This window comes from Corvus kubaryi, unplaced genomic scaffold (assembly GCF_017639235.1).
Source record: "Corvus kubaryi isolate FWS band 111438036 unplaced genomic scaffold, C.kubaryi_AGA036_p1.0 37397, whole genome shotgun sequence".
NCBI classification, from domain to species: domain Eukaryota; kingdom Metazoa; phylum Chordata; class Aves; order Passeriformes; family Corvidae; genus Corvus; species Corvus kubaryi.
Window position 1 is genome coordinate 6,149,622 of NW_024581136.1, and position 27,647 is coordinate 6,177,268.

General features: G+C 36.3%; 1 protein-coding gene across 3 annotated transcripts in view; it reads right to left on the reverse strand.

Annotated features, from left to right (window-relative positions):
• Positions 1–27,647, reverse strand: part of DNER (delta/notch like EGF repeat containing) — a 114,921-nt gene that overhangs the window by 43,882 nt on the left and 43,392 nt on the right. For all 3 annotated transcript variants that reach the window (XM_042042198.1, XM_042042196.1, XM_042042197.1), the window contains exons 2-4: positions 23,375–23,671; positions 12,620–12,714; positions 10,052–10,218 (exon numbers count right to left, since the gene is read on the reverse strand). In XM_042042198.1, coding sequence (XP_041898132.1) covers positions 10,052–10,218; positions 12,620–12,714; positions 23,375–23,671 — 559 coding nt within the window. The remainder of the gene's footprint in view (positions 1–10,051; positions 10,219–12,619; positions 12,715–23,374; positions 23,672–27,647) is intronic.

Below are 27,647 nucleotides of genomic sequence, written 5' to 3' on the forward strand. Positions count from 1 at the left end.
CACGAAGTATGGATGCTCCTGTTTCACTCACATCAAGAAAATTAAGAATGATAAATAAGCAATAAAGCCAAACTAAAAGATGACAGGTGTTATAATTATGTCCAGATACTTTCAGAAGATCACATCATGCCATTCAGATTACCACTACTCAAACATTAATTACGTGTATGCTTTCTAGACTACGCAAACTGGTTTGCTTCCTTCACAAGCCTCATTTCTGAGCCATACTGTCCTTCTAAGCACAGCAGTCTGAGGTCAGCAAGCTGGTCCACAGTGGACAGCCAAAACAGGGAAGACTGAAGCTAATAGACCACCAAGAACATTATCATATTGCTCATAATGGTAAGGAAGGGAAACACTTCACTATAAATCATTCACTAACTCTTGGTATGCACCCAACATGCTCTGACACACACCAATGCCTCTTGCATTTGGCTCAAATGTATTTCTCTGTATTCTACACAGTGAATACATGTATTCCAAAGATATTCACCTTTGGTTGAAACAATAGATTGTCCTTTTAGTTCCAGTTCACAGAAGTGTAGGTCTTTGAGTTCACCTAAAGGTTTCTTGGATGAGTGAGAACGACTGCCAAGGAAATTGGGCACTCACTTACAGCAATGTATCAGTCCTTGAGTTTTCAACTTATTTTTAGCCTGGTTTCCCAAGGAAATGAGACAGCAGTGGGATGTCTATCAGTTTCCATCTGTTCTCTTTTTCTCTTTCAACACTTTCCCACACCTAAAGCTTTTGGGGTCAGTAGCCGACTTCAACATTTTGCAAAGCAGTGAAGTTCTCAAAGACACTAAGGGCCTACAGCTTCCCTGCACAGTAAGCAGCCCTGGCACCAAGGACATTGGTAAGTCAAGATGGTAGGAAAACTAAAAACGGCCCCAGAATAAGGTGATGTAAATTCTCCACCCCATTCCCCATATACAGTACAGTCAGCTATTCATTATTTGGAAAATGGAAAACTGAGAATCCTTTCCTAGTTTGCCTCACGATGATTATCATACATAAGAAAACGAGAAGTGAGAAACAGGTAATCAATGCCATTTGCAATCTTTGATGCAGTACATCAGTGCCATCAGCACCACACAGAACATCTGAGATCACTCTCTAATGATGCCGCTAGGCAACATAGCATCTGGGGATACAAAAATACAGCTGCAATAGCAAAATTGCTATTTTGTCCACAAATAGCTCTATTTATAGGTGGCACAACTCTCCCAAATTCTGTCTAGGTCAGCATGCTTACTGTGCTTTATTCACAGAAGCCTTGGTCAGATACTGCTTTTGAAAGTATATATAGATTTTAATGAGAATCAGTTCAAGAACAATTTCAAATATTTTGTTTTTCAAAAACTCACATGAAACAGCAATTTAAAGATTTTTTTCCTGAGAAGTGACTGAAGATTTTCTCATTGCATTCATTGTCTTCTCCAAATTTCTATCACAATCACAAACAGTTTTTAGATAGATATGCTTTCTTCCTTTGCTACCAACAATGAAAACAGCCTGGGCTCCTAAAATCAAACATACACTTTATTCTCATGCATAATCACTTAAAAGGAAGAGTTCTGCTGCTCAAGTTAACATCCTCAGTAACAATACTAAAGTTCTACCAGAGGCAGATTGACAATGAGTGCTACACTGGTGTAAGAGAAAGCAAAATTTGGGTGTCAGAAAATTATTGCCAAAACGTTGGGAAGAAACAGCACACGGCTTGACTTTAAAGCTGGAGCTCAGTTTTGCAGGACTGGTAGTTAAAATATATTTATGAACTGAGAAAACCAGTTGAATTCACTTAGCGTAGAAAAATCCCATGTTCCATTACATTTCCTCTATAACAAATGTCAATTTCTGAATTTCACTGTTACTTAAACAATTAACCAACTTAATAGCCTGGCTGGATCAAAACCCATGACAGAACTATGACACAGTCAGCTAGCAAGAGTACATTTACTCTTACAAAGCCACTTGCATACAGCTTATTAAGGAGCTGTGGCAGCAGCTTAAAGTGTGACCTTCTCCCACAGCTTCAAGGACTCTTCTTACGGTCCAAAGTAATGGTGAAAGCCCAACAAAGGGTGAACAGACTATTCTTCCAAAACATTTCCTGTATCACAATTTCCCAATATATCTTTATTTGTCAGTGTTTCAGCCACATTGCCAAGCTGGCAGAGAACTATTTTGGACCCAAATGTAGACCACCAGAATCTCTGATCCCACACTTCGCAAACACAGTTAAGTGTGGTGGAATACCAATGACGTAGCTGGGACTGCACTAAGGGTAGCTGTGAAAGATGAGATGGCAAGGCTGGCTAGGATATATCTGTAGCGACTGGTTCAACTTAGAGGCTCTATGAGTGGCTACCCCACTTTTAAATACACGTTACAGTATGTTACAGTACTAGCTGAAGATCTCAAAGCATTTTACAAGCATTATTAAAATGTGTCTCACACTGGTCCACTCAATAATGTACCAGTTATGCACTGGTATCTGTATTTCACAGATCATGTTAAGCAGTCTGTCCAAGATCATATCATGCAAACAACCATGTGATCAACTTAAAATAAGTATCTTGTTTGTGAATTGGTCACAGAAGTCATATTTGAAGAATGAGGAATCTTAAAATTAAAGAAACAAATGAAAGGTATTTCATCAAACATTACAAATTTGAGCAGATGAACATCCAAAGACAGACTAGAAAAATAATTTCCCAGTGTTACTAACTAGAAATAGCAGTGAATAAAAATTAATTTTGAATAATTTACTGATTAATTAAAGATTACTCTAAAGAGTAAAAACTATTTAAATGCTAGCTTAAAACAAAATACAATCTATGAAAATAGTAACTAGTCTGATGTTTACATCTATTTATATGTGAGATGAGGTACATGCAACTTGATCATAAGGGACAGGATATTTATTTTATCATACTTATAAAGATACCCTTTCTTATACAGGCTAACAGCATTCTTCAGAATGGTTTGGATTTCAGCTGAATTCTTCCCTTTTTTGCCTTACAAGGCCATCTTTTAAAACAAATCATTGAAATTAACGCTTCACTGTGCTTTTCTTGCTGTTTCACACTTTGCTGCTGCTGCTATTGTTTACCAAAAGGCCATTTTCTGCAAGGTTAGCTCTTGTGCCCAGAACCCCAGGGAAATGTTCCATTGAGCACAATGCTCAAATCTGCAGACAATAGGGCCCTTCTAGGCAAATTACACACTTAAAAATGAGAACCCCACTAGCTGGAGCAGTTGTCACCAACCCCCTGCCAGCAAGGCCGCCTTGCACAAAAGGAGCAGAACAGTCACACCTGCAGACAGAGGTTCTGCACATCAGCGGGGCACAAGCACGGCCTCAACACTCCAACCACGGCATGTGCAGGGCATGGAGATTTAATTTGGTCCAGAGTGAAAGAGGGTTAAGTTAAATGACTGCACATATGCCATGGACTGGGAGCTCACACAGATGCTCACCTGACACATGGCAACTTGTTAAAGCTAGAGTAACTTGATTACATGGCTTTCCGTGAATTCAATTCACACATCTCCTATTATGAAATAAAATTGTCCTATTTCATTTTTTGCTTAAGTGAAAACAATTTCAAGATGCAGTAAACTGCTTTCTTTAGATAGAAATGTGTGCATATTTTAGAGGCCTGTACACAACACAAAACACAACATCTCAAAGCCCCAGTTACAATTTGCCTCCTAATCTGAAATTCTACTGCCAGACAAAAAGAGTTTAAGAAGACCAACTCGTTTCAAAATATCTCTCTAGATTATTTATGTTTCACATAGTATTTTTTACACTGTTTCATTTTGCCTATTCAATATAGCTGCAGTCATATTGGTGGAGACTACTCATTAATGCATGATGAGGTCTTGCACGGAAACTTGTTTAATAACCAAAGAACAACAGAAGAGTAAGTAACTGCTCAGGGCAGTGTTAGAAAAGAAAATACTTTCTTGAATTTGAAAGGCAGGACAGCATTTTGGATTTGAAAATATTATCCTTCCTGACACAGAACCATATGGCTCCCCCACTTATTAAAAAGCAGCAGGTATCTTGTGCTTGAGAAGCCAAGCATTAATTTTCCTTTTTAAGCCAAACCTCAAAAAGTTTCATGGAATTCAAGCAAGCTGCCTTAGAGGTGTTGGCATTTGAATGGCATCAGTACTCTTCATCTCACCACAAAGATGCTAGAGCACCTATTTTCGAACGAGTTTGTACAGATACCAATTTTATTTAAGGAAATATTTATGAAATACTTGGTAAGTATAGTTTAAAGCAGCTAATTATATTATATTGATCTAAAAGGCTGAGCATCTTGGAGAAAACCAGATGACATGCCAAATAATGTCAACTGACAAGTGTAAGTCAGTTTTTGTTTGCTGTGATGAAAATAAGCATTATAATTTAAAGATTGTGCTGGAAGATTTATTTTCTGTTCAGATAAAAATATTCATTCATATTAAATGTTAAACCTTCTACCTTATTATCTGCAAGGTCTTATCTGAGAAATAGCAGTTTTGCTTATAAATGTCTTCCTTTGATTTTGTAAGCAGACAATAAGCTAAAAAGCTAATGTAGCAATAGCTCATGAAAGCAGCATCTTTACTTTCCTTTTAAGCAGCTGTTTAACCAGCACCATGGAAGTGCTAAATAAAGCACAAAGTCTAAAAGCAAGTAGTTTCAAGCTATTTACAAGCATTTCTTTACAATTAGATATTTACAAACTTTTATATCATATTACCTATGGGGAAATGGAGGCAAAATAATAATGCCCAACTGTTTGTTTTACTATTATTCTGAAAGAGCTCCCATCATTACTGTTTCAGCTCTGGGCACACTGAGGCAGAAAAGCAATTTTCCAACATTTTACCATGAAAGCTGATGAGAAGCAGATTTTTTTTCAATAGAAATAATATCCTAACAGCCATGATAAAGACCTGAAAACATAATTTAATTTTTTAGTGTTGTTAGGAGAAAGAAAAGAAATAGGTTGCATACATGCAGAGTTGGCACTGCCAGCTCCACCTTCCGCATTATGCCCAAAATCTCCAAATAAACACTTCCTAAAAATAAGTAACAATCATACAATAATAATACAATATGCAGTTTTGTATTGGTATGAAAAAGAAAATGGCATGAAGCTGTGTCAGGAGAGGTTTAGGTTGGATATTAGGAAAAGATTTATCACCCAGAGGTCTTTTGGGCACAGAACAGGTTCCCCAGGGCAGTGGTCACAGCACCAAGGCTGACAGAGTTCAAGAAGTGTGTGGACAATGCTCTCAGGCACAGGGAGGGACTGCTAGGGTGTCCTGTGCAGGGCCAGGAGTTGGACTTGATGATCCTGAGGGGTCCCTTCCAACTCAGGATATTCTATGATTCTATGAATTATTACTCAATCTCCAAATTCATTTTAAAAAAAGCTATGGTTGTTTTGTGTCCTAGCTGTTAACTGGATTGTTAAATATGATCTGCTATCTGTACAGCCACGCAAGTGTATCTATAGCAGTTTTCCAAGCAGACTGGAAACTGTGTGAAATTTGATCTGCCTGACTGCAAGTCCGCCAGCCACAGGTGTATCTTTGGATACACCTGAAGCACAGAAGTGTTGCCTTAGCAAGCAGGTATATTCATTTAGCGCCAGGGTAAATTAACCGACTCGTACAGAAACAGATGGTGTACAATCACTGTAAAACTTCTAAAATGTGAGCATTAAAAATATATTTTTTAATGCTTTTATTATACAGAAGGTTTGGTTTTTCGAGTATTTTCACAGCAGCCTATGTTCTCAAAATTAATGTTCCAGTTCTCAGTCAGAGAATGATAGCATGCTTGGATAAAAGAGATGCATGTAACAAATCATAAAGGATTTTTGTGGGAGATGCCATACAAGCTGAGAATGTCCTTCAAAGTCCTTCAAAGGCCCTTTTTATTTTTTAAAGAAAAATGTTAATGAATCATTTTTCTCAAGACACCTATTATTTAATCAATTCAGTAAATCTTCTGCATTTGCAACAATTTTTTATAGAAATATATATACAGACTCCAAAATCCAGTATATTATTCCCTGATAGAGAGAAGTACACAATGCTGGATAGATTAGATTCTCCCCAAAATACGTAACAACCAGCACTTTCAACTCACCCCAGAGATCCTCAGCTGTAACCTACTAGCATTCAGGAGAAGTTCTGAAAGACTCCTGCACCAACTGATGGTGCGTCAGGGAACTCTTTTCCCATTTTTTCAGACTTTTAAAATGCATTTCATCTGATTTCAATTTTTCAAGATATATTGTAACGGAGAATAGGTGTATGACTCTAACAATGTAAAGTTTTGCAGTTAACTCATTTTCAAATGTTCTAATACCATTACTGCCAGCATGAATATATGAAGATCCAGTAATAAAACAAATACTAATGAGACATTTTATAAATATAAACAGTTTATGCAGAAATCACTCAACTCCCAAGAACATTGGGACAAAGAGTACGAATCTGTAAGTCTAATTAGTGGAAAGTCTGCCTTTCACTTCAATAATATTTTAAACGTTGAACACCTAATTGTCATCTCTTATTTAAAGACAGTATTAAATCCCTCCCACTTCCCTTTCTCACTATCTCTTTGGCTAATCTTGATGCCCACGCATAGCATTCCACAGGATAGATATATTTCTGTAGAGATATTAAAAACATTTCCTGTTCAGAAATGCCCTCAATTAAATACCTTTTTTTAAAATCTTGGTTTCAAAAGAAACATTGTTGTTGCAAAATGTGAGCAGAGATGAACAGCTCACTTGGCTTGTCTACAGACCAACCACCTCATGACCATCTATCTCTGTTTAGCAGTAACCTCGCATTAAAAGCCATCAGCCCCTTGGGATGTGCCATGTGCTTCATCCTACTCCTAATCCACACAACTCACTTTCTCACTTCAAAGCCTGAACCATACTGGGCTTTTTTTCCCCACTGGCTAATAAGTACACTTTCTAATAAAACATAACTAATTATTTTAAAAGACTGGCATATGCGTAGCAGCAAATCTTACAGAGAAACTCTTTAAAAATACTCTGAGCAAAGCACAGAAGGAACATGTTACAGAAGGCACAAGCCAGACTTCTGTGGGCTACAGGTGGGTAAATGCTGTAATTGAACCACATAATCATGCTGCATAATCACAGCACCATAACTCTGTCCCTGCACTGCAAGAGACTGCAGATGCAGCAGCCATTTTATAAACCCCATTACAGAACACAGAGCGCTCTTTTTGGGTTAGTTGTGCTACACTCTCCCCCTTCATTCTCACACACTGCAGGTACTGTCTCTGGGGTGAACAGCTCTGTGCTGACAGGGGCTATTTTTAGACTCAAAAACAGCATTCTTCCCAGCCTCTAGACACTGTGTCCCAAACCACAGAATCAGCAAATCAGCACATTACTGCTGACTTCTTAGTCTTTTCAATCTTGTCTAAACAACTTTAAACTTGTGTCACCACAAACTAACACGAAACAAATAATATTTCCCTAAATGTTTTATCTTCGACATAAATAACTTTTTCAGAAAGATTTGCAAGAGGCAATTAAAGTACCTTGCTGAGTAACAAAACTTGGAAGGAACACAGTGAGAAATGACTCAAAAAGGATGTAGATCAAAAAGACACACACACACAAGAAAAGTCAAACCAAAAAAACCCGCTCACATCTTCCTCATTTTTCTTTTACAGTTCTAATTAGAAATTTTTTACAAGATAAAAAAAACGCCCTTGTACAAAATTCACCAATTAAGAGAAGAAACCTTTAAAGTCTCATTTGAATAAACACAAAAAGAGTAGGGGAAGGAGAAGGAAATTATATAATGTAAATGTATTGACTGACATGGTCCACCGCCTTACTGTGTGGCTCTGCTTACAGCAGCCTACAGCATCTTGTGACCTCCTTGTATCATTCTAGCTTAAATATCATCAATAAAAGCACTGGCAACATTACTGCTTTTTTATATAAAATCACCCACTTTAACTTATTGTCCTTTAGAATAAGCTTGTCATGTACATCAAGAAACATGAAAATTTGTCTATAAGGAAAACTTTATTCAAGTGACTTATTGAAAGCTAAATGATTAAAAACTTTTGAGGCACATCAAATTGACAGACCTCTGCCATACATCTGGATCAAATTTGAAGTAAAGATCAAATTATTTTTCTACAAGCCTTGGCAGAATTACGGATTTCAGTTGAGTGAAGATAAAATTCATTTACACACCAAATAACTGAGTTACTTTTTAAGTTTTACACCCAAGACTTACACTTCATTGGACAAAAACTGATGATGGGAAGTAAGCAGAAGGTTTCCATACATCTGAGAAGGAAATTCGGAGGCTCTTAAACTAAAAAATTCATGCCTTAGTCTCAGCAGCTGGAAAATTTTACAGAGTTTCACTATGAGGAAATTAAAAAGACCAAAGAATGTATCGAAAACCACATGGAAGTAAAGCAAGAGGTCTCAGAAAACTTGTAGTGCATGAAATAAACTATTTTCATGAACTCAACCTTGTCATATATTCATCAAGGAAAAGGTACATTTTCACCTCATGTTACCCAGCACACAATAAAAAATTCAAAGAATCCCAGTGACAGAAATTCAGCTATAGAGGAGAGTAGGAGAAGACAAACTATGAAAGAATAACACAATACACGTTTTAGTTATCTAAATTAATAACCTGTGCTGTATGGCTTGTACAGTCAAGTGGAGCCTCCATAGAGCAACTTCCGTCCTCTACTTAGGAGCTTAGACCAAGCTGTGCCTTTAGGCATTTTCACCACTGCATAAAAGTTACCAATTATCCTGTCTTCAAGATACTTTTATCATACATTAACTACCACAAAGCAAATGCAAAAGTTTATTCCAGAGACATGAGAGGATGACTCTAACTCTGATAAATTAAATGCAAAACTAGATTAAAGGGGGAAAAAAAGTCTAAAACTAAGTATCTTAAAAGAAATAATACTATTAAAAAAAGAAACTGGAAAATTATTTGAAGAAAATAAACATCACCAAAAGAAACCTCTGATGATAAGAATAAAATTATTCTACTAACAACCTTCAAGCAGTATCTGTGAAAAGTGATAGCTCAAAAAGGAGAGAACGAGGTACTACTTCTGCATTTGGGCATTTTCTGTATTAGCTATACACTTGGAATTTGTTCCAGTGTTTCTACATCAGAATGCTTTTAATTTTACATTTATTAGCATGGTAAGTTTTCAAATAACAATTGTGGCAACTTATAGTTCCTTAAAAAATACACAGCATTTCAAGCAGATAAAATTAAGCGCTTTTATTACAATGACTTTGGTTTCATGTCATTGGTATAATAAAACATCTGCCCAGAAATCTCAATTTAATTAAGTCTAGTGTGTCTATGCATAAATATGGCATTAAATCTGTATTATTTCCCATACCCTTAAAAATAACGTATCAGCCTATTTTCATTATACTCCTTCCACAAAGATGCTTAACATTTAATTGCTGAGTGAAACAAATAGTATATTTCTAAGGTTCCATATTAACAGAGACAACTCTAGAAGATAAAGAAGTAGTGCAATTAAACACTGACAAAATATAATAGGAAATCTGATCTTCTAATATATTTTTTCAATTTTCCTGTGTACAGGATTAAGCTTCTTCACAAAGCATCCCATAGCACAATACCTGACAAAGAAACACCTCAAGCATTCAAATATATACTGCAGCATTTTCCAAAAGCTTATTAAAATAGAACATATAAGATAACTTGCATCATCTCAAGCTATCAGACAAAAATGACCACATAGATTTTAAAGTGAATGGTGACAACTGTGTAAGAATTTAGTGTAGTTCTTGTCTGGTTTGAATGAACCAATGTCCGAAACAGTATCCTAATATCCCATCAGGATCTTTCAGCACTTTAAGGCATTAGTCCTTTGTTCCTCTAAACGCTGAGTAAACCATCAGCTGTCACCTAGAGGCGATGGACAGAAAGTCAGCATGTTACTCACCAATAAAGTAGTTGTTTCCTAATGCCAGCATATCTTCAGAAAGCACAAGGCCACCCAGTGCCTGCAGAAGAGTGACACTTCTGCCATCAATAAGTGAACACTGTTTAAATCCAGTGCTTGTGACCTTCCATAGCAGGATGAGAGAAGCAGTAGCATCTTGCCTTATTCTAAGGAAAGAAATTGAGAATATTTACACTGAGGGAAATTGGTGTTATTAGGAAGAACATCACTGTAGAACTGAAGCTTAACAAAGATGGGAAACTTAAATCTAGCACGTATGGAATCAGGAAAAATAATGAATGTTTTTAGCATGCCCACAAAATTTAAAAATGCTTCAACTGTAAGATTGCATAATAGTTTATATAATACCAGATTAAATCATACAGAGTCCCAATTTCTGATACTTGAAGGTCACCATCTTAAAGCCCAAGAAGTTTTACATAAATATCACATAATAGTAAAGGATCCTTATTCATTCTTTGTATTTATGCCTTTTCAAGTAGTACATCCATCCTACATCTACAATGCCATCATTTTCTGCAGCTGAAGTACATCCAGCCCTGTTGTTTACTGAAGAACATTCAATATTCGTTCAATACCAAGAGACAGATCCTGGTAGAAATCTTCATTTGTTTGACACACCAGATCGAAGATTCAGGACAGTTTATTCTTGTAAATCAAATGAGTCATGTAATGCTCCCAAGGTCACTGAGCCCATGGTGCCTTCCTGAATATTGACAGATTGGATATAGAGTCTAGTAGTGCATACACTCCATTAGGGAGCACTGGACACTATGCCGGTCTTTGTCCTCGCAAGACACTTTTTTTCCTCCTCACCTCCATAAAGAAACAATACAAACCTGTCATATTTCTGGCAAAGTCCCAAATATTTGCATTAATTTCCTATGAAGGAATCCCAAAGGAGTTTGAACAATCCTCTAAAAATTCAAACACAACTGCATCAAACTGCTAAAAAACTGGTAATTCTCTCCTGCTGAAAACAGACCTCCAAATACATACAGATGAAGCTCTGTTCCACAATTTCCTCTACTGAAATTGTTTCAATCCTACTAAAAACACAAGGTAGTTTATCCCTGGTCACTTGTTATTTGACTTCAAAACAATAAAAGCAAAGTTTTGTAATTATGTGTGACAGAAGCTGAAAAAATGTCGCAACTAGACATCATAAGAAGTAAATTTTTACACTATTTTGCATCCTCTTTAAGAACAAGCTCAACTGCTACTCCAAAAACTGACCGTCTCACTTTTAGAACAAGATAGCGACTAGTTTCACAGTTTAGGTCTCATCTGACAACCAAAACAAAATCAACTTATTAAACTGAAATTATTTTCCTTTCACAAATGACCATTAAACCAGGTATGTTACTTGGGCCTTTAAGATAGTAAATAAAATGAAATAAAAATAGATCCTGACTTGCACTAATCTACCCAGGTATAAAGCACTACTAAATATATGCAGTGTAAAAATGATCAAAACTGACTGTGTACTCTGCAGCCTCCTTTAAAATGGGGTTTCTCCATCAAGGCTCTTAAATAGAGCTTTAGAATCCACAAACGCCGGCTTTTTCCTGATTCCAAGAAAAGACACTTGTTTGCTTTCAGATTCCACCCAGCCAGGGCATCCACACTCCCAGATCTCTTCCTGAGGCTTAAGGCTCATGAATGAGCACAATTCAAAACCCCGTGGGAGGGCCCCCACGTTTAACAGTTACTGCTCCAAACTGTCTGCAGCTTGTCTGCTTGCATCACTTTGCTTTTTCCTGTGAGCATGGCCTTTTTTAACAGAAACATGGGATTCTGAAAGATAAGATGACAGTATGAGAAAAGTACACTATTTTGGGAAAATGTAAGTCTAAAACTGCAGCAAAGCTGTGAGCCAGAGAACTACGTTGGCAGATTTTTTTTTAAATGAAATTTCCAATAAGAATATGCTTCATCCCAGCTGACAGAATCAGATCTTTCTAGGAAGTCAGATTCTGTTAATTAAATGTAACAAAGCAAGTATTTGATCCAAAAGCATGAATTTGAAAAGTGAGTAACTGAATAAATTCACATTTTTGAGAAACATGGTTTTTAGGACATACACAAAGATTTCACAGCTGATGATGACACCCAAAGCAATAACCCAGAAATCAAATACAAATCCACAAAATACATGCATGTATATAATCAACAATAACACTTTTCGTCAGCAAGTTCGTCTTGAGATTAAAGGGGGAAAAGTGTTCAGTGCATGAAGTAGAAAGGAAATGTCGTATCTTCTCCAAACTGAAATCGTCAATACATTTGCCCTAATTTCTAATGCATTATGATAGCCCAGAGACAGCTTACATGCTTACATCTTCTAAAACATTAAATATGTGGGAGAAATTATGCCAAGCAAAGAGCTGTCATGGCTCTGCTACATGCTTGAAGTCTGTCTGAATTCTCTCACAGTCTTTTAGTCATTTGACAAATCTGCCTATCTGAGAAACTGTTGTCTAAAATATCCAGTCAAATGAAAATAAAACTGCTTTTATATCTCATCAAATATAAAAATATTCTCACTTTATTGATGTATTCTGTGGAACATCAAAGGAGATAAGCCGGCCTCCAGCAGAAGTATTGGAACTGGCATTTCCACAAGCCACATCTGGGGTTATCTAAAAAAAAAAATAGCTTTATTTAACAATAAACCATAAAATCTGACCAAAGAAAACATGAAAGATTTTTTTTACAAATGACATTAATAGCCCAGCAGTCATCTTTTAACAATCATCAGGAACATTCACTGAAACCTTTATGCTGCCAACAAAGGTGATGAAAATTCACATAACCATCCTTTCAGGGTTTTGTTTTAACAAAAAATTCCTGCACAGAAGTGTGAACTTCTAAAGGCATCTTCCTTTAAAAGTGAACATATTTAGAAAAAGATGAATAGCCTTCTGGTCTTTTAGAATAATAAATAAAGCTCTAACATTTGCCACATCCAAGAAATAGCGCATCATTAATTTATTCAGTCCTGAAGGATTTATAGTAACAAATACAGACATTGCCTTTCTACTATATTGAAATATGTTTTTTTCCAAACACAGGTTTCCTTTAAAAAACACTCTCCCACTTGCCCATTACTATTCTTTCCAAGTAAAAGATGCTTGGACACACAGTGCTTTCAGATGGAAAAAAAATGATGATCACAGTGAGAGTGAAAGGATGCGTTTGCCAAATCTAGTGACACCTACTAGGCATAGAAATCAGTTGCTACATTAACTAGATCAAGACAACATCATGCAACACAGGAATCACAGACAGACTCCTTAATTATTCAGATCTTCAGAAGTATTAATTTACTGAAGGGAGTTTGAAAATTATTAGTGTTTCCAAGGGCATATTTATTTCAAATAAGTAATATTTTATGTGGCATATTTGAGTCTATCACTTAATATCATCAGAAGTTTTAAATAACTTTTCATGTATCTTCATCAACTTGCCTATGAAATATCACAGTGGGAAAAAACCCCAACAAACCAGTTTAATTTTCAAATTTCTAGGCAGTTTGCAATGTTATTCTTTCAGCCATAGAGAATGTTTGCAAGCTTTTTATACCAACCTTACTGAAAAAGCTAAAATGCAACCTGACACACTTCCATGAATTAATCTGACATAAAAGCAAAAGCAAGAATAAAATTTGTAAATTTAAATAAAATTTAAACTCACATTTTAAATATTACATGAATGTCATTAAACACATGTACATATAAGAACAACAGAAGTCCAGAATACAATGCAAGTAATAATTTTTAGGACAGAGCTTATCTTGACTCAGGCAAGACAAATACTCAGTATTCGTATTTCCCAAGTGAATGATTTCCCAGTGTCTAGATTACTCAACTAATTGTTGAATTCCCTGGTGCATACAATATGAACACATGTTATTTATGAAAATAAAGTGAGATGAAATTTTACTGTATTTGTTCAAATTAATTTTAAAAAAGATAATATATTCATTACGATTTTTAATCTCAGAAGTCAAAACTATGGACCTAACACTCAAAGTACGATGCATCCAAAATTAGTTTGGCTAACACTCTTCCTTTTATATTTGCCAACATTTAAACTTTTTTTTCTTTTAGAATCCACATGCCTACTGGAACAAAGGGAAAAAAGAAACCAGTATCTCTATTCTCATACAGTCTTATACTACATCTAAAATACACTTGCTTTTATAGTATTCCTACAGTTTTGTAATTGCATGCTTGTATTATCTTGGAACACAAGAAGGGAAATTGTAATTTAAGCATTTCATTTACCTTACTGTTTAATATTAGAAGTTTTTAAAGTAAAAGGTATTGATGTCTTTGCAACTAGAACAAAATAAAAGAATCATAGAAGCAAGAGCTGAACAAAGTGGCTGCAGAACAAGAGCTGAGATTTACCCTTGACAAAACGGAAAAAAACCCAAACGAACAAACAAAAGACTTTAGTTTGCAAGCACGTCAGAATTTAGGATTACTCAGCAGGAAAAGCACACACAGGAAATATTGCAATGATAATCAGAAGAGTGGAAGGCAAAATGCATGATTTTGACTCTTCTATTAAAAGATCTGTAATGTTTGATGTATTTCTCTAGGAACTCCATTTGTAATTGGCCCTGACTTCCTGCTCTAAGAATCTGGTAAAATAACCATCTAAATCAGTAGGATGCTAAACCGAGGATTTTAAAACAGCTGAAATTTGAAATTTTTTATATATTAACAACCATGATACTTGGATCAGATGAAAAACACGTGAAGACGCAGAAACTCTCATAAGGAAAAAAAAATGGTCCCAGCAGTGTCCTATTTCAGTCAAGTACTATGCACACAAAAAATGATGGTTTTGACATGTGAATCAGGAAACAAACTGCAGGTTTTCCACAGCTGTGAGAAACTTGTATAAAGATTTTTAAGTGTGCCTCTTTTATGTCTTAACAAAGCACTCTGCAAAACTGTACTGAAGAATGAGGGCAAAGACAACCAATATATTACAACAATAAAGGACACTCAGAAGATGAAAACAATCTGTAATTTACACTCTCAAAAAAAAAAAAAAAAAAGGCTGCTACAACTGGTAGGAGATATTTAAAACTGTCACTGGGAAACATGCTTTAATGACTTCCAGAGGACAAAATAAAGATTATTCCTAGCCTAAAGTAAAAAACACAAATAGAGTCGCTATCTAAAGTCATTTAAAGACAACCAAAAGAAAACATAACATAACTGCGATGACATCAAACACTTCTGAAGCATCTAATAGTACAGAAACGTTAGGACAGCAAGAAGGTTATTGGGGAACAGACTTATAAACATTTACACTAATGATGCAGCTACTTTAAAAATAGCCACCAAAGAAAACAAAACCTTCATGCACCTTCTAGAGTCTAAAGCATGTTTAGGAGCTGATTACAAAGATAAGTTCCTGCGTCAACAGAGAATACATCCAAGACTCTTCTTCAATACCTTATTTAGAGTTTAAAATTATTAAATATCAAATTGTTGACAGTAAATACAGAATTCCTTTTTACATAAATGTTCCATAAGTTTGCATCTAAATCATGAGGTTTTTTCTTAGAAGATAACATAATATATAAAAACTATATTTTTTCTTCAAATGCTTAAAGACTTTACATAGGTAAAAGAGCAGCACCATTTGAGAAAGCAGGAGTGAAACCTTGAGAAGAGTTCTTACTCCTACGATCTCTACCGGAGCCTTAACAACACAGCAGTGATATTGTTAGATTTCCTTACCAGGCCATAGCAGTGGTACAGAGGAGATTGCAAAGAAAATCAGGGGTGGTACCTAAGAAGAGAGCAACAGACTGTTCTTCCATATTACAACTATTCTGACGAAATTAAATAGAGTGAGTTAGACAGATACTCTCCTGCCTTACAAAACCAGAATAATGAGAGATACACTTAATTCAAGAAGTGCTGAAATACATACATAAATCCCTAGGCAATATTTTTACATGAGTGAGTGCCTTTATTACTTTGCTAAGTGTACTAGACTTTAATTCAATGAGGCTGAGTGGCATACAGACTCTAAGTCTACATTTATGCAGCCTCTCAGTGCTGAAATTAGTTCTTTGAAGATAGCTATTGTATATGAAATTTCATAGTATATTTCTTGAAAAGTTGAGCAGACATTTGTAATTCTACAAGGCCTTATCAACACGGGCAGACTACTCCTGACAGTGCAAAATACAGCCATTCTGCGACCATGATACATTTGCATTTCTTTTGTGTCTCAACCCCAAGTTCATAGAATGGCAGAAGGTTTGTACTTCCTGCAAAATATGCCACACTTTTCGTCAAATTTAAAAGTGGCAAGTGGAATGGCTGAATTCATATAAGCCTTAGAAAGTCCTCATTACCCTATTAACAAGGTATTAATTAATATTTCTGGAAACCAACAGATAGCTCCAAACACTGGAGGAGGTTGCCCAAGTATCTTGTGGACTTTCCATCCTTTGAGTTATTTAAGTCTCAACTGAATACAGTCCTGAGCAACCTGCTCCAGCTGACCCTGCTTGGAGCAAAGGGAACAAAGTCCAGAGGTCCCTTTGCCCCATGAGCCAGTTGCCTGTTAAGTCTTTCCTGTTAATTGCCACTGTAACTTCAGTGACACCACAGCCTTCACTAAACCCCACTCCAGCATACACTGAAAGTGCTTCATTTTGAAAATATCCCCAAATGTAACACAAATAACTATGTGTGCATGTGTGTGCACCTGTGACTCAGGTACTTTCCTCCTGTCCTGAGAATGGTCTCTTTGGATAATCTCCTGTTTCTTCATCTCAAAAAGTTGTTCTCCTGTTTTTACCTCCTAGTGGGGCAACAGAGAACTCTGCATTGTCTGCAGCCAGAGCAAAGTGGGGCAGATTAGTCTGGAATTAAACAGAATATATGAATGCACACATAATTCTTGAACTAAATAAAAAAGATGGATACAAACTCATCCTACAGCAAAGATCGGTGCTTAAAAGTAAAAAAACCTAAAATTTTAAATATTTGAAATGACATTATGTTATGGAAAGAGTAGGAAAATGAGTTCTTTGAGAAAAGCAACACTGTGCTCCGGGGTGGTGTCCCATGAAAATTGGCACAGTCATTAAGAAAGAAAACTTTTCAGCTCTTCAGTGGGACAGAAACTGTCATGACAAATGCAGTATGAGGAATGGTCTTGTAAATGCCAGGTCTTCCAGATCTTCTTCCAAGGGATTTCATATTAAATTTCAATTCAATAAAGCAAGTTTCGTAACGTGCAATTTTGGCTTTTCTGAACATATAACTACTTTTCTATCAGAATAGGGCCTGCAGGATTTATTCTCTTCTGACCCTCTAAGTGTGGCAAGAGGTAGTCCTTATTTTCTAAGAATTATAACATGTTTGGCAGTCTTTCTTATGCAAGGGAAAAATAATATATGAGAGAAATAAAACAGGTTAGATCCTGACTACAGATCTTGAACAGCTGTTGGCAAATAAAAAGTGAAAATAGAAGTAGGAAAAGGCAATATATAATAGAACCATAAGTCAGGGATCTAGTACTATCTACTTATTGTTGAGCTGCCAAGCAACAAAGCAGGATGATTTCTAGCACAGAAACTGAATTCAGAACAAAATTCTAAAAGAAAAAAAAAAGCAAAAACAACAACATCAGAACAACAGCTCCAGTTCCCTTGCCCTGTAGCACAGAAAAACTACTTCTTCTGAAAAATCTAGTGTCATTTAGCTTAACCTCCAGAGTTTCTACCCTCAGAGTTTCAGATGGAACAATGCTTGAAAGAAAACAAGAACAGAAGAAAATCAAGGTTTACTTCTAACATATCTCACCAGTGGGAGAGAAAAGTAAAAGTGTTTAGAGTAGGAGTAGTGCCTCTCTGAAGAACACCAAGGGGAGACTGACAGACGGCATCCAAAAACAGTATCAAATGAAGAAGGCTTACCACATATTGTAGCACTGAAACCTGATGTAAGGAAGGCTGCAAATCCACCCAGTGAATCCTGTTGCTGGCAGTCTGTTTCTTTGCTCATCTGAGCAAGAGTCACTTTGCAGAGTCAGCAATCACAGCACCAAGAGGATCCAGCACATTCCAATGCACAGCAATCCTCTAGATAACATTATTGAAGCTTTCTATTTCTGTCACAGACTATCAATGCCAACATTACACCAAGAGGCAGACGCATCAGCAGGCACAGGAGGCTCTCTTACACAATGACAGATTAACTAGATTATCATATTAGCCAGCTGCCTTCTTGTTTCAAGATGGCCACCAAAATCATGGACAACTTCATAAAATCTGACGTTCAGTCTGTACTGGTTTTGGCTAGCATGGAGTTAATTTTCTTCACAATACTTTGCATGGTGCTATGTTTTGGACTTGTGATGAACACAGTGTTGATAACAGGGATATTTTAGTTATCACTAAAATGTTCACACAGCATCGAGGCCTTTTCTCTTTCTTAGACTGCACTACCAGCAAGTAAGCTAGGGGTGCTGAGGGAACACAGTGGGACAGCTGATCCCAACTGACCAAAGGGACATCCCACACCATCGAAAGTCATGCCCACCAATAAAACTGGGGGTGGGGGGGCGGAAGTTGGCCAGACCTGCTATTGCTCAGAGACTGGCTGGGCATCAGTTACTTGGTGGTGAGTAACTGGGGCTTTTTGCATTACTTGTTTTGTTCAGCCTTTTCCTTTGTTGTTTTCTACCTTTTTTAATTATTGAACTGTCTTTATCTCCCCATGAGTTTTCCCACTTTTACCCTTCCAACTCTCTCCCCCATCTCACTGGATGGTGCAGTGAGCAAGTGGCTGTGTGGGGCTTAGCTGCCTATCCTCTGCTTAGATCACAACAGTCATTCAATAAAGATTATTTCCATGAACAATTAATAGTCATTTACTATTCCAGAGTGTATGGAGCTGTTCTGAAAAGAAAGGCAAACACTGTGTAAAAACAAGTTCATTGAGCAAAAATTCCACATAGTCAAATCTCTGCATGCAGTGTATGGGTTCAGGTCACTGGAGAATAAGCTGGGACATAAACTGCAACCTAAGACTGTCAAGTCAGCTATAGATATTTCTACACCAAAACACTGAAAGGCAGTAAACACATCAGGCCTTTTTTTTTTTTTTTTCCCCTCATACTTTCTAGGACTTCAAAACAGGATGATTCCTGAAGGAGTAGTTAAATGAATCCAGATACTTTTCAAAAACAGCTCTGGATCACCAAAAATTCTGAGTCCACCCACCAATACAGCTTCAGATGGGCAGGGTTTCAATATCTTGATATAATTGCACTCACTAGAATTTCTGTCTTAAAGAGCTTTGATTTTGGGAAAGCTAGTATTTATGACTATCTGTTAAACATGATTTAGTAATGGAACATCATAAACTGAGGTTTGTATGAACTTCACATAAATTTTGTTTAAGCATATTGAGCTTTTAGAGATATTTAGGGTTTTATGTAGAAAATAATTATAATAAAGGGTAGCACCTATCTAGAGATATATCAAGTTGTCTATGAAAATGGTGTCGGTATATAACAAAAAGTTCCATAAATTAATATTGTAGAGGAGAGAGTTAGTGAAGTTACAGATTCATCCTAGAAGAAAACTAGTATTATTCTATCAAAATCTGTGTTTCCTTCATTCTCCTTATGTGTTTGTAGAATATCTTTTTCTCAAAGCAAAATAAAAATCCTAGAGGTTTCCAAAACAAATCTTATATACAGGTAAAAGAGCTGTCCTAAGTCAAACTAAAATTACACACATTCCAGTACTTTAACAGCAATTATAAGAGGGAATACCAAGAAAATAGGGTAAAAAAAGGGCAAGTATATATACTCCAACCTTCACCTATTTCCATGTCAAAGATTCTCCTAAGATGTCATTTCTAAGGATCAAGTTTCTGTTCTGTATTTAGCAATCTCAAATGGATCTCTCCTCTGATTTTGTTCAGATTCTCTTCTGTTCGTCCTCCTGCACCCATACCATACTTTGACAGAAAAATGCACAAACATTTAGCAACACAGAAAGTAGTCAAGAATCAAACATTCCTGTTTCAAGAATATGCTTAAGGAATAATTCTGCCATTGCTGCAGAGCAGCAACACTCTCGTTCAGGATTTTCCACCTGACTCAGCCACACTCCTTTTAAAGGTTTCTAATTTACTGACTAAGGACACACATAAAGCAAATGCTGTCCCCACTGCAAGGAGAATTAGAAGTTTATTGTAGCCTCTAATCACTAGGTCCAAACCCTTGAATCTGAGCACAAAATTGCAGTATAAATAGAAGGTTAGACTAGGATTCACATGCTCAGCATTCTAATTTCTGGCTGCGCACCTGGCAAATCACTTCCCCGTTCTGTGCTTCAGCATCTCAGTCTGTAAAATGTGAAAAATACAGCTGATTTCCTTTGAAAAGAATTTCAGTTCTATTATGAAAAGCTGTATGTAACAGTATGGTACTGGTATTCTTACGGTTGATTTTGTACACTGAAACTTTTGTTAAATCCATTAATTGACTAGTATTAATGAGATGGTTTCTTTTTCTCTCCATTACTGGCTAATAGATTATCTCTTATACATTGTAACACAAAAGATGATTGAACTGGGGAAATGTGGATTGTTAGCCAGATCTCTCTTGCAAGGGGAACCGGTTGCCACAAGTAGGAAAAAGAATTATCTTCCAACATATGAGAACAAAGATAAATTTGTATAACAGTAAAGAAAATCAACTGAGAGAAAATATTCTTATCTATGATCTACGGTTTTAGTCCTTAATCTGCATATCAGGAAAAGATTAATTTCTTATATGAAGGCCACTTTAAGAAATGAAACTGCATGCAAAGACATCTGTATGTTGTCTACTGGTACAGATACTATTGAGACAGCTCATTCCAGCAAGCAGTGCTAGATGTATCCCTGGTATCCAAGGAATACAGAAAACATGTCCAACTGTACGCACACATCATACATCTCCTAGACAGTTTACTTCTCTCAGGTGCTCATTTTTTGAGTTCCCAAAATTTCGCAGAAAAGCTTTCATGGAAACTTCATCCTTGCAAGATAGTGAGAGCTTTCACTTGGAAAGAGTCTGACAAAATTTCTCTCTGAGATGAGACAAAAGGGTCTGAAGAACATTAGTTAGCTTCCAGTATCAGTATAGAATAATTCGGAAAACAGACTTGTCTTGGAAGATTTAAAAAAAAAAGCAAACAAGGAACAACATAATGTTAGTATTTGTTGTCTTCTGAATCTCAACAAAGATCAGAACAGTATGTTTTTGCAATACAAAACCTACAGCTACTTTATTCTCTTCCTTTTAAGAGAGCAAAACAGGACCAAGTTTTGCAAAGTTCTTACAGCCATGAGGAAAGGTAGTGTTTTTGTTATTAACACTTTTTACTTCTGAAACCTCCACCAAAGGGGCTTTGGAACACAGATCTTCAGGCAAATCAACTCTCTTCTGTTAATACAGATCAGATACAATGTCTTGAATCAGCAACTGAAATCTCTTTGTTTCAGATAATCATCTCTCTCGCTGTGACTTCCAAAGAACAAGGTAGAAGGACATTAAGCCACATTGGAAAGCTTGTCAAAAATACAATACCCATCACAGTATATTAAAAACATACCAACACAAGCAATTTTGTAATAGGGTAGCAAGTAATTTCCATGCTAGTGTTAATCATGCAAACCATAATGTATTTCTCAGGTAACAGAAGACATGCAGAAGGGTGAATTTCAGCTGTTGAAACACCCACTTGTGAATGATCTGTTTGACTGAGATTCTTAGTGAATCTATCTAAAATGCAAAGCAGGCAGAAATGTTCCTTATACAACACCAGACCACAGACTGAGGAAGACATGCCAGGGAAATCTGGTACAGGGAAGAGCATGCCCTTAATCAATCAGGACATATGGACCACCCACGCAGAGATAAGACTTCATTTAAACTAAGTAGTAAGAGCAGATCATTGTTTCTTTCTGCTTCAGTGCTCTCTCCAAACTCCATCCTTGGTGCCTGACATATGTTCTACTGTAAAATAATAGATATGGGAGATGGAATTCCAGGAAATAAAGCTTTGTACTCCAGACGTGGTCTACCAGCACTCCCACTGAAATGGAATACATGCCTATAAATACTTATACCTCAGATAAAATAACACGCCAAACATATATTCTACATAGGCTGAGTCTACTTTCAGAAAATTGATTTAAATAAATTTTACAGTAAAAACATCAACAAAATTTGTTTGGGCTAGAAAAGAGTGATGAAAAATACACTTTTTCCAGGAGTAAACTTCTGCCTGTTCACTTTCTCATTATGTATGTCAAAACACCTCAGGAGAATCAAACTCATTGAAAGATTTCAGAAAAAGATACAACTGACATTTTGCCTATTTATTCCTGAATAAACTGAAATAAAATTACATTACAAGGCCTTTCTCAATAAGAAAAAGATGTCACAAAAATTCTAATTCTTTGCCTACAGAAATTAAAATATTTTTTAGCAACAAGTTTCATTACTTCTAGCATTTGGTACTAAGCTGATCATTACTTTAACAGCAACTTGGTTAAGTTTAATCATTTCTTAAAATTTTTGCAGATACTTGAGTCCATGCAAAACATTTAAGCATTACAAATAGGGCAGTGTACAACACAGTAGAAATCAAAGATCACATTTCTCAAGGATCATAGGCTGTGTGCTTTCCAGCTGTGGTTTTACCAGATACTGTTACGTTTTGACAGAGATTTGTTTGTAACAGTTACAATAAATGTCTAAAATTTAATCATCTAAAAGTTTCCACCACTGTAATTGCACCCCTAGAGTTGTGCCCTGTGTAATACATTAACTACCCCTTTTAATCCTCAAGTAAGTATGCTTTCTTAATACTGCAGGAACATGTATTTTTCAAAGCAAAATGTGATTATAACTGCAAATATCAAAAAATACATTAAAAGTATTGCTTTAACCTTTAGATTTTCCTAAATTTATTTGATGTTTGGAGATATGGTGTCATACAACTGACTGGATGAAACAGTATTATCCCATTTCAAAGTATCTAATATAACACATTAGCCAACTTAAGTCCATTACTCATAACATGGATCAAATGTTTTTTTTGTTCTAATTTTACCAACATATTAACTCAGGGCAGAGATCATATCTTCAGTTTTCTCATGAGGACATCATGAAACCACGCAAAAATGACAACTTGAAAATAACACTTTCAAATTTTTTTTGTCTGTGAATTTTCATTTAGAGTACTCTCACCTCTATTTCATCCCATTTGAGATCCACAACTCTCTGTCCTGCCTTTGGCTGCCATGTAGGTAAAGTCACAGTGGCTCTCGAACGGGGCAGAGCAATGTCAGGCTCCAAGGTGGACGAGGCTGGGCTGCTGTGTCGGGGTGAGGTGGCCTCTGTCTGTTCAGAGGCTGGAGGGCTGTGGAGTGAATGTTCACAGTTTGTTCCCTCAAAGCCTTCACTGCAGAGACAGAGGTAGCCATCCTCACTGGTGCTACAGTTACCATGGTGACAGGGGTTGCTGGCACAAGGATCTGAAACAAACTGGAAAAAACATCATATAGGTCAATTACTGATTATAAAGGATTATTTCTGAGTTTTAAAAATACCATAAAACAGGATTCTTTCCCCCTACTTTATCTTCTAAACATATTTATGAACCAAACTCATCTTTGACGTATCTTCAAGGAGGTAAATTCAAAGGATTACAGAAGAGTACAAATTAATCTATATTAACTACTTTTCTCAGACCATTTATGCTAATTCACTGTTGCCACATTCAAGCCAAGAGATAAACACAAAAAAAGGAATGTGGCCACCATTCATTATCAGGAATTATCAAAAACAGACTTAAAAGAGTAACCTATTCAGGGAAAACATCAGGTATGTTGGAATTCAAGGGAGTAACAAATAGGAAAGGGCACAGAACCTGTACAGATCAGCAGGTCACAAAGCAGCTCAGTGTGGTCAGAGCTAACCACATTACACAATCCTATTTGTGGACACAATTTCCATCATAAAAGAGCTGGGCCTTTTACCTACACTTCATTTTGTGGACAGCAGTTTCAGAATCCAATTCTTTCGGGTGCTGAAAGTTTTCTAACAGGAGTCAGAAAGCAGGGGCAAAACTTTGCTTGCTTTTAAAACAGCATTTGTAATAGCATAGGACAAGACTAAGCTCAGTGATGTAGGGAAAATGCTGTCCGAGGCTTACATGCCTTTAATTTCTAGCTTGAATTTACCTACAGCTATTTTGTAGTTTCTTATGTCATCACTGACTTTCAGGTTAAATGTCTTCCATTTTCTATGTTGAATTTTACATCCATGATGCATTTATAGAATACATCTACAAACTCTTCAAGTTTCATCTCCTGGAAAAATTAGCCATACTTGCCCAGTTTCCTTGAGGACAACAAGCCCTTCCCTCCAGATATGTGCTTGTTTTTGCAGCTGGGACTCCAAAGTTTAGCACTGCCTTTTGCAAAAGCATCAATACTTTTTGCCTGTCCTGGAAATAGCTTCCTAGATAATATTTAAGAAATGTTTGCCCTAATGAGAGTTAAATCAAGATGCTGGCTCACTGTCATCGACCAAGACCATCAGTTCCCTTCACTTGTCTTCACATCAAAGGGAAAACACATCACTGGAACCAGACATTTCCTCATCTTTAAATGCAAATTTCACCCAAGTGCTCCAGTCCTAAATATTACCCAGTTCTTCCCTGTACAATATACCTGCCCTTCCCTGCATCAGTAATGCTTCTTGTTATATTTCTCAGTAAAGCACCACAGTTATTTATTATTAAACATTTGTTACAATTATCTCAAGAATTATATAAACCTTATATATCATTAATGTCAAAAACAAGTATTGGGTCTACACTAGGAATTTTACCTTCCCATTAGTCTAAAGGTCTGGTGTCAGGGACACCAAATCCTAATATAAAACTTCCTTATATAAAACAGCACTATTATTGACCTCAGCTGGAATGCCTTCTTTGGCTCAAATTTTTGTATACCCCAGACTCCATGTAACATTTTTGGACAGAAAACAGAGGAAACATTATTATGAAAGTTAATTTTGAAGACAGTCAATGATGAATGTCAGATTTTGCCCTGACTGATGTAGAAGGCTTAGAGGCCACAGAGGACAGTCCAAAATATATGGTCTATTAATTAATCTCGTGGTTTGGTTACAGTTCAGAATGTTATTTACTTTGCATGGGGGCACATCTAATACATATAGGGTGACACATTATACATCAGGGTCAAGCTCTGACTCTTCTTCGTTTTTAATACTCAACTATATGGCAAGTTTATATATATACTTGATATAACAAGGAAGTATAGATTTTTATAATCAGAAGAACTTATCTCCTTAAGGTCTCTTTCTCCTGCAAATCAAGAGAATGCAGAAGTTCTCAAAGAACAGTTTCAGAATCTTTTCTCCATAAAATAATATTTAAGTGACAGAAAAGAACAACTTTCAGGAAGGAACTAGTTCTGTTCTACAGTTTGTCACTTACATTTTAAGCTTGCTCCACTGCCAAGTGCCAGAGATACTCATAGAAATTCCCTTTTCCTTTAAGAGTGTTGAAGATAAAATGTGCTGACATGTGAACAAAGCCGAGTTCAAAAATTGTTTGCAGCAGTTTTTTCATATTCCAGTTTCTTGGACTAGATCTGAGTTTCAAAGAACTGCAAATATCCTATTGCTGGACAAGCTCTTTACTTATGCTTTCACAATAAATCCAAATTCACGTTAAGCTTATTTTGTGTTAGTAATTCAATTGTTCTTGTCACACCTAAAACGTGAAAGTTATTATTTGCAAATCTAGTAACAAGAAATAAAAAATAATGTTTTCAATGACAAAGGGCACTTTTCCCCATTACTGAATACACCCATTCACTTTACAAGCACAATAATAAAAAATGCTGTGTAATCCATGCTATTTGATGCAAACTGATTTCAGCTTCTTTGACCAGAAACAGTGGTGCTTAATGAGAAGCCTTGTTTAGAGCTGCCCATGCCATGCACTGAAGAACACCTTGTGCCTTAGGAACCACCTCTACCCTTCACACATGAAGTGAAAATAATTGTAACTGTTTAGTTTCGATAAAAAGATGAGTAGATGTGTAACTTCAGCCACAGATTTCCTCAGAAGTTAGTTTTATGAAGCACTTCACAGGATTTCATCAGAATTCTCATTCCTTAGTTACTTGTAATTCAAAAGCCCATTTGTCTTTCAATCAGCACATCAAAACAACTCAATGTCCTTTGTGCATAGGCTTGCTGTTGAACTAAAGAAAGTCCATTTTAATTATCAGATAAAAAGAGATAAGCAAATAAAATTGATCAATTTGTGTTGGTTGTGATGTTTCTGTGGTTTCTCTGGTCCTCACCAAGGTGGCAGCAACAGTTAGCCAAGGGATCTGAGAAACATTCTGACACAGTGAACAGCATGACTACATCAGAATTAAAAGCTAATAAAATTTCAAGGCTTAACCTTCAGTAAACTATTAAAGCTCAGAAAACAAAACAAAACAAAACAATAAACCCACCATGGTCTCATAACAAAGAGCTCAACATAAGTATACTGCGAGTACACAATTGAGAGCCCCTTTTTTCAGCCGCTCCTTGTAAAGTTCACAGTATATTCAGAGACTGTTGTGCAGAGAAAACAAGGAACCAAGTAACATGTATCCATACAGTCCATGAATAAATACTAAACCAGTATGATCACTACTAAAAATTCCAGGGCTGTTTTAGGTACAGAATTTCAATAGTCACTATTACAGTGAAAGTATATTTTGTATTTAGGTCTCTTGTTTTCATACTGATTTTTTCATTTAATAGTCTGTCTGTTTTTATAATACATTCCTTGACTAAATAGGCACAGCCAGCCATTGCAGCTGACAGAGCCAAGCTAAAAAGCATAAAATGTATTTGCATGCAATTACTATTCCATATGCCTGGACAATTGTAATCCTTGAAATATTTTTCCAATAGAATCCTAAGATAGATGCATACCAAGGTGCCCTTCATATCACAGTTAATTTTTCAAAGGCAGACTGAGTATGGTACAAACACTGGGCTTGTTTAAGAATCACACTCACAAACACAGATCGTTTGCCACCCAGTCCAATTGTTTCCTTAGGTTTCAGTTCAAGATAAAACACTGTAGGATATAAATCTGCAAGATCTTTCTGCCAGTGAAAGACCACTACTTCTGGTGACATCAATTTGTCATTTGATGCTCATTCACCTTCTCTTCAAAGTGGTTCTGCTTGTTCTACCTGGAGACAGTCCAGACAGATCCTCCAGAGAGCTTCAAAAACTAGAATGGTAAGTCTAAAGCCAAGGCTACAGATGAGCTCCTAAACACTGTGCCAAACCTGCCTTCCACCTGCAACTGCCCTCTTAGATGTGTTAGTACGAAACTAACTTTTGGGTCAGTTTTTATTGCTGCTGCCTACTGCCACAGACAATATTATACCAGCTTGCAACTTCAGTAAAATAC